Below are 13,753 nucleotides of genomic sequence, written 5' to 3'. Positions count from 1 at the left end.
GGATGCCCACTCTCTCACTCGCTTATTTAACAAATCACCTCAAATAAACACAAAGACCTGAGCTTAGGCTTTTTATATAATTGTGGAGTCAAATGATAGTCTAGGTCAACATTCTTCCTTACTTCTGAAAAAACTGCAATCATAAGAATTCCTTTATTAGAAATTAGACCTATTTATCTTATGAAGTTTTCAGTGTAAAAATAAGTTAACAAAATATTTGAAGAAACCAAGTATAAAAAATGTATTAATATTAAAAATAAATATCTTTTATATGTGAAAAAAATTTTGAAGAATTGTTGATTGTTGGTCTTGAGTGAGATATTGATTCCACCATCATTTGAGTTGTCCAGTAAATCTGAACAATCATGGACATATGCTATAGAATGAATTTGCATGAGGTTGAACTCAGGGTTTCCGGATCAGAGTTGTTTATAAGATTTACGTATAACCCTGTTCATGCCATTCTTTTCTGCTCTTTCCACGCACTTGGCTGTGATTATTTTCAGGTAAAAATTATCTCTGCGACGTATTAAAACTTCGCAAGATACTTTCATGTTCATAATATTCGAATACGTCATATTTATCAGTTATAAATATACACAATTTATATTAGCTTCCTGCTTGAATGTTAATATTTGAAAATAAAAATTTTCTTCTAAGTTCACATTCTTCCCGATCAATTAAATTGAACTAAATATTTTTTCAGAATAAGAATTTTAAAAGAATGAAGAAAAGTAAATTATATTTTACCCATGTGCAAGTAGTTTTGTAATGAAACATACAAAATCTTGGTTGATATGCATTAGGAGTTGGGTTAACATGAAAAAGAGAGAGAATAAGAGAATAATGTGATCCTTCCAAAATTGAGGCAGAAAAAAGGATAGAAGTGATATGAGGCCATCTTTTATCCATCCACACACTCTCACCAACACCACCAGATAACACTCATAACACCTTACACTCACACAAACTTCGTCTTCTCTTTTCACTCTCTTCACTCTCCAAAATCCCAATTCTCCAAAACCATGGCACTTTCTTCTGCAACTGCTTCCTCCAAACTCATACTCTTCCCACATGCATCATCATCTTCTTCTTCTTCACCCACTTCTCTAAATTCTACACCCTTCCGCTCCACCACCACCACCACCACCCATAAACCAACCACTCTCTCTTCCTCCTTCCTCCAGCCCTCCACCATCCTCCGCCGCACACCCTCCACCACAACCCACCGCCGCCAATTCACCGTCCGTGCCGCGCGCGGCAAGTTTGAGCGCAAGAAGCCCCACGTCAACATAGGCACCATCGGCCACGTCGACCACGGCAAGACCACCCTCACCGCCGCCCTCACCATGGCCCTCGCCGCCCTCGGCAACAGCGCCCCCAAGAAGTACGACGAGATCGACGCCGCCCCGGAGGAGCGCGCCCGCGGCATCACCATCAACACCGCCACCGTGGAATACGAAACTGAAAACCGCCACTACGCTCACGTGGACTGCCCCGGCCACGCGGACTACGTCAAGAACATGATCACCGGCGCCGCCCAGATGGACGGCGCCATCCTGGTGGTGTCCGGCGCCGACGGCCCCATGCCCCAAACGAAAGAACACATCTTGTTGGCAAAACAAGTCGGCGTGCCCAACATGGTGGTGTTCCTGAACAAACAGGACCAAGTCGACGACGAAGAACTCCTCCAGTTGGTGGAATTGGAAGTGCGCGAGCTTCTCTCGTCGTACGAGTTCCCCGGCGACGACATCCCCATCGTCTCGGGCTCCGCACTCTTGGCTCTGGAAGCTCTCATGGAGAACCCTGCAATCAAACGCGGCGACAACGAATGGGTGGATAAAATCTACCAACTGATGGACGAAGTGGACAACTACATTCCCATTCCGCAGCGCCAAACCGAACTCCCTTTCCTTCTGGCCGTGGAAGACGTTTTCACAATCACCGGGCGTGGGACGGTGGCAACGGGGCGAGTGGAGCGTGGGACGATAAAAGTTGGCGACACCGTTGACCTTGTGGGTTTGAGGGAAACGAGGAACACGACGGTGACAGGCGTGGAGATGTTCCAGAAGATTCTTGACGAGGCGTTGGCGGGGGACAACGTGGGGCTGCTGCTCAGAGGGATTCAGAAGATGGACATTCAGAGAGGGATGGTTCTGGCAAAGCCTGGCACCATTACGCCCCACACGAAGTTCGAGGCCATTGTTTATGTTCTGAAGAAGGAGGAAGGTGGGAGACACTCGCCGTTCTTTGCAGGGTACAGGCCTCAGTTTTACATGAGAACCACCGACGTGACGGGGAAGGTGACCGGCATCATGAACGACAAGGACGAGGAGTCCAAGATGGTTATGCCCGGTGACCGTGTTAAGATGGTCGTCGAGCTCATTGTTCCTGTCGCCTGCGAACAGGGAATGAGGTTCGCCATTAGGGAAGGAGGCAAGACCGTTGGTGCTGGTGTTATCCAATCCATCATCGAGTGATTTCTCTCATTTTTCTTTTCCTTCTTCTTCCTCTTCCTTTTATACTCCTTTCCTTTCCCTTTTTCTTATACTTTCTACCTTTACGATGGATATTGTTATTCCATGATCATATTCTTCTATCCCAAATCAATTCTCTTTGCTGTTACTGCTCTTTGCTTCACTATCTTCAATGGAATGCAAGCTCCTCACATCAGGTAGTTAAGCTGTTACATTTGGCTATTTACTTCTACTCTATGTTTGGTTTCTTGCATCTATTCAATTCAATGGTGATCAATTTCATGAAACAATGAGTTAAATAGGAAGAAAAACTTCAGTATAAGAGTTTGATTTGGGTTACTTTCAAGTTTCCCTCTTCCTTTCGTACGAGATTAATCAATGCTAAAGACTACAATTGCGGATTTTCCATAGACTCATTCTAACACGATAGAAACAATAACCAGTAACATCACACAGTTGCAGTTACGCCAAACTCTCAAAATGAACATTAGTTGCTCATGAGTTCCAACCTGTTAGAATGTTATAATAACCAAGTTAGACTGGTCAGTTCCCTTGGCTAAACACTAACCAAGTTTTCACAATCAGATTAACCTGCTGAATCAATCAAGCCTCATAAAAAAAACATTCCGTGCAAAAGACTTGAATCATGGCTCATTCTTGCCATGATGATAAAGTGATGCAAAAGATTCACTTCTATATATAGATTTAAAATACACCATAAATAAGTTCAGATGTTCAATAATGCATGCCTGCAAACCAGGCAACCATCCAATTTTGTGACTATCCAACACTTAGATTACCTATTCTAAATTCATGCACCATACCAAAACGCAGTTATTTTCTTACAAGAATCTACGCTACCTGAACGCAAGACTGTCTATAAGTTGTTAGATGCATGTTTCCTAGAATAAAGTTGATAACACCAACTCTTGAACAAAAGATGCCTTCTGTCTTCTCTCTTCAATATCCTCCTCATCTCCCGAGTCTGTCTCAGAACTGCAAACAAAACCATCAACGACGTTTCAGCACTGGTTTTAAGCAGACAATTTTTCATGAATCTTATTGCTGTCCCTCTTTTTAAGACAGTATGCAGTCGCTGCTACTATCTTCATGCAGCATCAAATACAGGATCAACACAAAAAATTTATCCTCACTATTTATCAATGCATCAAATGTTTTAGTTAAGAAAAATTTGTAATATGGTTACCATTTCAGATATTGCTACTCGTTAAAAGTATTTAATCACCAAAATTTAAATGGACGAGTAAGATAGATTCGCTTCTAAATAGAGCATGCTTGTGAAACAAATGTCAGGAGATATTAATAAGGGTGTCTCATCAACATTGAAAGTCAAGTAATTTTGGCTAAAAGGGTATCATACAATTCGACATATTCGAGGTCCAGAAGGAAAGTTTTCATAATCACCAACAAAGTAGGTTATTCAACTTCTAGTAAAACCCGAAAATAGATAAGAATGGACATTTAACACTTTAACAGTAAGATTGAAATAGCAAGAAAATGCATAATCTCAATGGAATCCCTCCTCTCTATCCTGTTATTTCTAAGTCGGACAAATGTAAAAATATATCGTACACATTTGCCATGTATCAAACACCTCCCTAAGCTTTCAAAGTAACCTTCAAGCGGAAAGAACAAAGTAAAAATTCCAAAGCAGCATATAGTTTGTCGAGTTACATATATGTAATGTCACATTATGAATAGAATGTAGATTGCTGTTAACCAACTAATAAATACACTCCGAATGATATCTCTTGTAAATCCACAGCGCACAGACTATTTAGAAATGTATTGCTATGTATGCACTATATATATATATATATATAATGTGTCAAATCGGACAAACAATTACCCATGTCATAGAAGTATTATTATCACTATTTTTATGTATAGAACAATGAATGAGTTGCAATAGTAATAAATTGAGCTAGACTACTACACTTATGAATTTAGCAGATACCAGTGAAGATGCTAAATTAGTTATAGTAGTACATTTATAACATTTCCAAGAACAGGAGATTAGCAGTGTCTATAAAGGAAAACAAAGTTGATCTTTAGCTATTCTTTTAATGCTTTGCACTTAGAATTATCAGTTTCTCACGCTCTTTTTCACGATATAAGCATACTTCCAATACAAATTAACATAGAGAAAGAAGGATCATACCCCTTTCCACTGAAAATGTCAGGATCATACCCCTTTCCACTGGAAATGTCTGAGGCACTGCTGGAGAAACCTTCACCGGGTTGGATCCCACTGGAGTTTGGAACAGACACATTGCGAACAAATGGTGTCAGAAGCGGATCAGGCACATGTCTTCCTCTGGCAGGAAGTTTCTTGTCAAACACAACCGTATCACTCGACGAGATGCTAGATTTGTCAGACTTCCAAGATCTCTATAGAAAGTATATATCATTTATTGGCATATTCGATTGCCTTGGGCAAGAATCAAGTTCTCTTGAAACCAAGAGTGAGCTAGGTAACATTTAGAACACAAAATTACAAGATTCAGTTGGTAAGATTTACCTTGCTTGAATTCTGTGCAACCCTGACTGCATCCTCCCCTAAATTTTCATCACACAGAGGACAGGTCTGATATAGGAAAATTAAGACAATCAGTCAATTTTCAAATTTAAATTACAACTTAATTACCTAAGTGAAATGTTCAGAAACATTATTTCATTCTTTCTTTGCTTTTTACTAAAATGGCTGCTAGTTAATTCTATCCTTACCTTTTTCTTTTTCATATCAGAACAGTGCACCGTATCAAGTATATACACAGAATATCTGTTGAGTGTCATATACAATTGAACTTAAGCTATGAACTATAGTTTACAAACTATAATAAAGTCAATGGACAGTCTCACAATTAATCAAGGAAACTAGGAAAAGGAAACAGAGGCTAACAAAAGTGTACATGTTATGACGTTAGCAATAACTTCTGCCAAACATTAAAGTTCAAAATTCAGAACCGTCATACCATATCTCTTGGGTCATAGCAACCCTCATCTTCCAAACGAGCACGAACTGAAGAAAAATCAAACTCAAAATCACAGAAAGGACATTGAAAAAGAGATTTTGCATCATCTTCCTCATCTGTATAATTGAGCATTGAGTATTTATCTGTATAGTTCAAATGGAATCCGCATCAGTAAGCTATTTTTGGCACAAAGGATCCATTTTTAATGCCATAAAAGCTACATCTCAAGAAAGAAAATGTACAAGATTATAAAACACTAACAAGAAGGAAAATGAACAGTGCTGAGGTTTCCTTATGCTCTCCATGGTATGTTTAGGTGCAAGGAGGGGAAGATTGAGGGAAGAGAATAGGAGGTTAAGAAATTAACTTTTTTTTTTTCATTTTTGGATGTTTCAAATCATCTAAGTTTCTCTAAATTTGGGTAATTTCGTTTGCAAAAATTAAATCGAAGGCTTGGAGGGTAATCCCCTCATTCTAAAAATCTCAGTAACAAGGAGAATACTAGCAATTTGCAGGGCACATCCAAAACTCAGGATAAAAGTGAAGCCATAGGATAAAAAAATTCCAGAAAAGAACCAAATGTGAAAGCATTCATGAACAGAAAAACTGATAGATCACACAGGTGTGACGCCCCTAACAAGGGAGAAAATAGTTGACATAAGCACAATTGAAATTGGAACTTTTTCAATTTCACCTCCATCAGACTCAGAAACATTCTCCTCCCCCTCAATTAAATATCGTGAAGGCCCCCAAGTTCCAATAGTTCTCCGCGCCAGTATATACGACTGAATTCCTTCATTGACGCTGTTCATTTCAAACCTCAACTTTTCTAGATTCCTCCTCAAAGCAGCAGCTTGAGGCAGTTCTTCCTCTGGGGAATCACACTCCTTCGTCATTACTCCAATTCACTTCACCTTCTCACCCTTGTTTTTTGTCTTATTTCTGCTTTTAAGCCTTCGGAGAAATTATTATATACGCAATTATCTCGCACTCTCGTATGATAAGAGCAGCATATATGGAAAAGCTTGGCAGAACCTGCCAGAGTAGTTTGATTTATTGTCTTAATTAAGCCCAAGTTCCCATAAACAGAGAACCTGGAAATCATTACTCAGTGATTAAATTATAAAGCCAAAACATATCCTTGCTGTCCCTTACATCAGCCGTGAATTGCACAGACACCAATCGAAACGGTTACTTGCAAATGATGCCCACTTGCAGCACATTCAATGGCGGAAACAAACATTCACAACAATAATATTTTTTTTTCAAAAGTAACTGCTCCTGATTAATGCCAACCCTTTAAGAGCTAAACTGCATGCTTCAAAGTAGAGGTCCCCTGAAGGAAACGATTACAGAAAAACCGGAACTTTGACATTAAACTTCTCTCACTAGCGTACATGGGCTTTTAATTCAGTTCACCGAGAGTTCAGTGCAATTCTAAAGCAACCCAAATGCCCTCTTTCTCTCTCTCTCTCTTTTTTTTCCCTCACTTGCACCCACCAAGGAAAAAACGTACCTTTAGGACTCCATTTTCACACCAAGAGGAAAAAAAGCATATAGAGCAAAAAGAGAGAGAAAAATGTAGTAGTGAAGAGCAGAAAGAGAAAATGGGTGTGGAAAAAAGTACCTGAGTGAAGGCGAGAAGCTTGGAGAGAGGGGAAGTGATTGGAGGGATGAATAGTGGCAGCCCTGAAGATGAAGTCCATGATGGTGGGAAGAGAGGGAGAAAGAGAAGGGTGTGGCTTTGTTGTGGTGAGTGAGTGAGTGATCAAAAGAGATTTCTCAAACCAAAAGAGAAAGGACATGCTTTCTCGTCAATATCATCATCACTCATCACTTCATCTGCTCCGATTAGTGTGGTCGTGTTTTGCTACTCATTTCTTTGCCTTCTGACACTCTCAACTCTCACTTCTGACACAATAAAACATTCACTATTCCTCACTCACACGTGCCACTTTCACCCCCTTATTCTCCTCATAAAATCTGATACCGGATTAAACCACGTTTTCATTACAATAATAGAGATTGCATTGCCATGATTATCTCCCTCATATGTTTCAGCATTTTTTAACTATATTTTGGTTAAGTTTAATAGCATTTCTTACCCTTATTTAGATCATATGGCTTAAAGCATATAATGTATCTTAATTTCGTGAACTTAGTTTCGAGACGGATTAAGTTTTAAGAAAATATGTTTGAATTTTTTCTCCCAAAAGTAATTTTATTGTAAAATTTAATGCAATTTTTTACATTTCACGCTATAAAGCTACATTTTTTTTAATCAAATGGGTTTTAAAAATAAACTTGATTTAAAATTCCAACCATAAATATCATAAAGGAATGTTCCATGGGATCATTAACAACCTCCCTAAACATATTTAAGAATCATAAGTGTTTAATTGATAATACTATTTTTGATGAATTAGAATATATTAAAAGAACTTTTAATATACCAATAATATCAATGTATTTTAAGGACTTCACAAAAAAAAGAAAAACTAAAAATTTAAGAAAAAATCTGAACTCATAGTCAAATTAAAAAGCTCAATGTTTTGAGTATTGTTTTAAGGTATGTTAAAATGAAATATTGCAACCAAGGAATGTTTAATGTAATATTTTTTATTCGGATTTTTTTTTTTCAAATTTTGGTACGTGCTCTGTCATTGTGAAATAATGACATAAAAGGTCATCAATTTATCTGTAACATGTTAAATATAAACCAGAAAGAGAAAATAAGAAAAGAAAACCACACCAAAACTCAAACAACAAAAAAATTAGTCTAAGAAAATAAAAGTTTAATTACTCGGATTATATTTACCAGAGTGTGTCAATTTGGTATTGCGAATAAAAAAATATCAATAGCGTCCCCACTTTTGAAAAAGTGTCTTAATTAGGTCTTTTTTAGAAAAAATAATTAACACGATTAACATCACGTCAAGTATCATTATCTGGTTTTTTTAATTTTTAATTTTTTTTAATTTTTTAATTTTTTAATTTTTTTTTGTAAAAATTTTTGTTGTCACGTGCCAAATCCTTATTATGCCACGTGACAGGATAATGTCACGTGTGACAAATATCATTGTACTGATTTCAATTTAGTACTCATACATCTTATTTTTGTTTCAATTTAGTCTCCACTTTTGTGTTTTTGATTCAATTTTGTCACAATTTTTGTTAATAATTGAAGTGTATTTTTTAATTTATGTTTTTACATATTAAAACTAATTAAGTATAAATATTTTTACAAAATTAAGTACTTATATTTTTATTAAAATTTAGTAGTAAAAAAATTCATTTGACAAAATATGGGTTAATAATATACAATAATGTAATATGCTAAGAAGCCATTTTTAATAAAAAAATATTAGTATAACATTTATACAAATAATATATTTGGTCTTGAATTGGAGAGAGATAATATTGCTCTATTTTGAAAAAAAAAGTGGGTGACTATATTGTTTTATTAGTATAACATTTTTTTACTACTAAATTTTAATGTAAAAATCAGTACTTAATTTTGTAAAAAAGTGAATTAAAAAATGTTCCTGCGGAAACAATAAGGAATGTTAGGGAACACAAGTAATGCCTTACCCCAATCCTTGACCTTCTGAACTGACTTCTTCTTGACTTGTACATGTCGTCTCCTAACATTGATGGTTTGAACCCTTAAGGGGTTACGTACGGAAAGGGCTCCGACGATCAAATCAGCAAAAGACTCTCAAAAGTCAAATCTCATATTAGTGAACTAATGAAAGTGTACCTTTAACTGTTGGGGTCCACATCTATTTATAAAGTCATTAATTGCGCCTGCCCCTTCTTGTGGGTTAGGCCCCCTCTAGTCACTTTGGGCCAATATTTAGATTCTCTGTGGGCCTGGACTGGGCCCAAGTTCTGAGTATCTGTGAGGGGCCTAAGTTTGGAGTTAACAGCTCTTTATTACATTGTATCTTTTATATAGGCGGCCTAGGCTGCCATGTATGTGATTGTGCTTAGTTGACTATCCGCCTATTGGTTTTATTATAGGACTATATATAGGCAGTTTATGTCGAATGGTTATCTAAGTTTGCCTAGATACAGTACATCAGTCCCCCAGCCTTTTGCGAGATATATATCGTGTCAAAGGTTTGGATGTTATCAGTTTGGAGTAAGTGATGAGTCGTATCAGCGCTAGCGATATGTGTTCAACATACCGGTCTGTTGATCTTTGGTGATGTGTGTTATGGAACAATCTGCGTGTTTGTTCTGATAGTTTTTGGTTTTCGGCAAGAAAAAATTACTTCTTGGTATGGTATGGTAGTCCCCCAGTCTTGAGATGTGATTAACATTGCTAAGACTATGACAGAAGTGATGGAGGTAGGTGAAGGGGTGTCAGTTGTCAAGGGTCCTATTAGAGGGATGTGCGTATTCATTCTTAAACTTGTGATGCTTCGCATTCATCGTGACGTTTCATATCTCATTATTTGGGTGGAAAACTTTATAATGGCTCAAACATTGATTATAAATACAGGTGGATGGAAATATTTGGTCATCTTGCTTCATTTGCTAAAGTTTAAGAAAAGTGACTTGTGTGCGTGCAAAATCTGTCCAATACGTTCATTATCTCTACCGTCATCCTAAATTTTGAAAAGGTATGTCAAGTGTTAGTGGTAGTGTGTCATTATCTAGCTCGGGTAGTGGGAGTGGACAATTAGAGGGAGAGGGTAGTGGTCGGTCAGGGAGCGAGGGTAGTGGCTAACTAGCCGGTGAAGGGAGGATCCCAATGGAGGTGACTACTGAAACAAGGGAGGACCCGCTAGAGGAGTTAGCAGAAAGCAGCTTACCGGTAAGAACCAGATATGGATGGGTGGCCGAGGATGTGCAAACCCAACATCAGGCGGTTGTCTGCTAAACTCTTGGTTAAACTGTATACCTATTTTGGAGAGGAATATCAGGCGGGATATAATGGCTTTGGAAAGAGTAAGCGCGATTGACTGCGTATGTCAAAGCCAAGAGGGAGTTTCAGAGGGGGTTTTTTACGTGTACATGTGCCAGTTCTCTCAGTTGTACGTGAGGCTGCCCTTTGATGATTTCACAATGAGGGTATTACGATTGATAAATGTTGCCCCTACTTAGCTGCATCCTAACAGTTGGGCATATTTGTAGTCATCACCGCAATGTTTCTTGTATTTTTACGACACTAGGCCCAAGAATCCAACTACCTGATTGTCATTGATAAGCCGGCCAGGAGTAAGTAGACTGGAAGCCTTCACTCAATCGCTTAAGCACTTTAAAGATGGTTTCTTTAAGGTGGTAGTTAAGGAGTCGGGATGTTCCTACTTTTATAACGACGATAGGACTACGAAGTTCCCATTTAGCTGGACCGACAACCCTTGGCATTATAAGGATATGAAAAGGGTGGAGTTGTTAGTAGTTGATAGGGAGGTGGTGGAGACCTTGATGAAGTTTAATGATAAGATGAACACTAAGGACTTAGTTAGAGTTTATTTATCCATGCATCCCATTATTGATTTAGAAGGTATCTTTTTGTGTTTTAACCGCTATGTTGTTTTTGAGGAAACTAACTAGTGCTTATCGCCACTGTAGGTCATATGGCTCAACTTGGGAAGAAGAACTTGAATTTGTTTCAAGCACTACAAAAGGAGAAAGTTTCAAAAGCCAAAAACGTTGGGAACACTAAGCTTCCTAACTTCAAGATCAGCTTGTGGAGGTGCATGTCCACGGAGGTATTAAGAGGAAAGTGAAGGTGCCTATTAAGCAGGGTGGTGGGAAAGATGTCAAGCGAGTAAGGGCTACGCTGTTGGGGTCGGGATCTTCTTTTTCAAAGAAGCCTAAGGTCGGGCTGATTGAGTTGCTAGAGACTACCATCTAGCGTGATATTGAAATTAATCTGGCAGAGTCTTTGGTCAACTCCATTGACAATATGGAGCCCAACGCCATGGTTAAGGCTATGCTAGAGTTTAGCCGCAAGGCCTTGATCTTGGGGCGCAGAGTGGGTAGTTTATATCAAAGAGAGTTGAAGGAGGGTGGTCAGTCAAAGGTGGAGGAACTCAAGGAAGAGTTTAAAGTCCAAGTTGACAAGCATGTAGAGGAGAATGCGGCTTGGAAGAAGGAAAATGAGGAATGGCTGGAGGAAAGGAAACGATTGGGGTCATAGAGAGTCAGATGTCTGGACTCTAAGAAAAAACTTAATGAAAAGATCACTTACCTAAAGACCGACTATGATGAGCTGAAAGAAAAACATGATGGGCTTGAAAGCGAACTTGAGGACCTGAAGAGCCATATTATTCAAAAGCACATCAACGATTTTTAGGAGGGTTTGCGGCAAACGACCTTCTTCCACAAAGATATCAACGCGTCTGACGCCAAGTTTGACGTAAATAAATATGTGGTGGATGGGCAGCTTGTGAATGAAACGAAATCAAGCCCGCAGGAGGAAGTTGAGAAGGTGGCGGTTGAAGCAGATGAGAACCCTGGCGAGACCGCGACCGTGGAGGTGAACATGAATCAGACAGAGACTTAGGATTTAGGGATTTGAACATTCGATTTGCTTTTTCATTCTAAGTTTGTAATATTCCGTACAATTTTTCTTTTGCTTTTTAATATGATGAACGTGTTGTATATACTTATCGGATGAATGTGTTTTATGTACTTATCGCGTTGCATGATGCCGCTAGTTCGTGTTATAGGCGCGTTGTTTGATGGCTTTGTTGCTTTTTGGATTTGTTATAGTTGCTGAAGATGTGCGATCCAGACCGCTTACTTTGGTAAGTTGTGGGAAAGTTTAGAAAATAACTTAACGATTTTTTAGAAAACAACGTAACAACTTTGATGTTCGACCCAAGCCGTCTACTTTAGTAAGTGGTGGGGGAGTTAAGGAATCATTTATCGATTTGTGTTCAACCCAGGCCGCTTATTCTAGTAAGTGGTGGGGAATTTTTAAGAAATGATTTAATGATTTGTGTTCGATCCAGGCCGCTTACTTTAGTAAGTGGTGGGGAAATTTTAAGAAATGATTTAACAATTTGTGTTCAACCCAGGCCGCTTACTTTGGTAAGTGGTGGGGAACTTAAGAAATCATTAATCGATTTGTGTTCGACCCAGGCCGCTTACTTTGGTAAGTGGTGGGGAACTTAAGAAAGAAATTTAACAATTTTGGTGTTCAACCCAAGCTGCTTACTTTGGTAAGTGGTGGGGAACTTAAGAAAGAAACTTAACAATTTTGGTGTTCGACCCAAGTCGCTTACTTTGGTAAGTGGTGGGGAACTTAAGAAAGAAACTTAACAATTTTGGTGTTCGACCTAGGCCACTTACTTTGGTAAGTGGTGGAGAACTTAAGAAAGAAACTTAACAATTTTGGTGTTCGACCTAGATCGCTTATTCTAATAAGTGGTGGGGAACATAAGAAATGATTTAACAATTTGTGTTCGACCTAGGCCGCTTACTTTGGTAAGTGGTGGGGAACTTAAGAAAGAAACTCAACAATTTTGTTATTCGACCCAGGCCGCTTATTTTGGTAAGTGGTGGGGGACTTAAGAAAGTAATTTTCGAGTCTGTTAAGTAGAGAAAAAACCCTTTGCTTTTTATTCATGAAGTTGGGGTGCCTCGTTAAAAACTCCCTAGCCAAAACCCTCCTTAGGGAAAAAATACTAGGTCAGGAAAAAGAGTATACCCAGGGTTACAACTTGTTTGTGCGGGTATATTTTGGCGGTCCTAACTGAAATGGAACTTGAGGTGAGATACATTCCACATGTTCGGTATTTCTTCTCCTGACAATTGTTCTAACTTATAAGCACATCCTCCTTAATCTTCTCGTATTCGGTACGGTCCTTCCCAATTAGTCGAGAATTTTTCATATCTCTTTCTTGCACTACTAGACATTCTCCACACCAGGTCCCCTTTGACAAAATTACACAAACAAAGCTTTGAGTTATATTTTCTCTACGCTTTCTATTTTACTGCCATGTTTCTGATCTGAGCTTTTTCTCGCATTTCTGTGAGCAACTTCAGACTAGTACATAAACTCTGTTGGTTCTTATCATTGTTGTATACTTGTCGCCGTAAAGAAGGTTCCCTGATCTCGACGGGTATTATTACTTCTGCCCCGTATACTAGAATGAAAGGAGATTCGTTCGTAGCGGATTGAGGGGTACATCTATAGGCCCAAAATACTTCGAATAGTTCCTCTGGCCATTACCTTTTGCCCCATCTAATCTTTTGCGTAACTCGACTAGTATGACTTTGTTGGCAGTCTCGGCTTTTCCGTTGGTTTTCGGATGCTCC

At 38.6% G+C, this 13,753-nt stretch overlaps 2 protein-coding genes across 2 annotated transcripts; one reads left to right on the top strand and one right to left on the bottom strand.

The window, feature by feature from the left end:
• Positions 1-902: 902 nt before the first annotated feature.
• Positions 903-2,709, top strand: LOC114163942 (elongation factor Tu, chloroplastic). Its single transcript, XM_028048340.1, has one exon. It carries the CDS (start codon positions 1,026-1,028, stop codon positions 2,478-2,480), a length of 1,455 nt encoding a protein of 484 aa, XP_027904141.1. The 5' UTR covers positions 903-1,025; the 3' UTR covers positions 2,481-2,709.
• Positions 2,710-3,151: 442 nt separating this feature from the next.
• Positions 3,152-7,405, bottom strand: LOC114163943 (protein DEHYDRATION-INDUCED 19 homolog 5-like). Its single transcript, XM_028048341.1, has 5 exons — positions 7,101-7,405; positions 5,474-5,616; positions 5,020-5,085; positions 4,660-4,889; positions 3,152-3,473 (listed from the first exon to the last, which is right to left on the bottom strand). Exons 1-5 carry the CDS (start codon positions 7,276-7,278, stop codon positions 3,380-3,382), a joined length of 711 nt encoding a protein of 236 aa, XP_027904142.1. The 5' UTR covers positions 7,279-7,405; the 3' UTR covers positions 3,152-3,379.
• Between the last annotated feature and the right edge of the window lie 6,348 nt (positions 7,406-13,753).

Source organism: Vigna unguiculata, chromosome 9, assembly GCF_004118075.2.
Source record: "Vigna unguiculata cultivar IT97K-499-35 chromosome 9, ASM411807v1, whole genome shotgun sequence".
Classification (NCBI taxonomy): Eukaryota; Viridiplantae; Streptophyta; class Magnoliopsida; order Fabales; family Fabaceae; genus Vigna; species Vigna unguiculata.
This window is presented reverse-complemented; position numbering and strand designations above follow the sequence as displayed.

Excerpts from the sequence above, each read along its gene's own strand:
- LOC114163943 (XM_028048341.1), bottom strand. The coding sequence starts at position 7,278 with ATGTCCTTTCTCTTTTGGTTTGAGAAATCTCTTTTGATCACTCACTCA. Across the intron at positions 5,086-5,473 it reads GCTATGACCCAAGAGATATG|ACCTGTCCTCTGTGTGATGA; the intron begins GTATGACGGTTC and ends TTCCTATATCAG. Across the intron at positions 3,474-4,659 it reads GACATTTTCAGTGGAAAGGG|TTCTGAGACAGACTCGGGAG; the intron begins GTATGATCCTTC and ends TTTTGTTTGCAG.
- LOC114163942 (XM_028048340.1), top strand. The coding sequence starts at position 1,026 with ATGGCACTTTCTTCTGCAACTGCTTCCTCCAAACTCATACTCTTCCCA.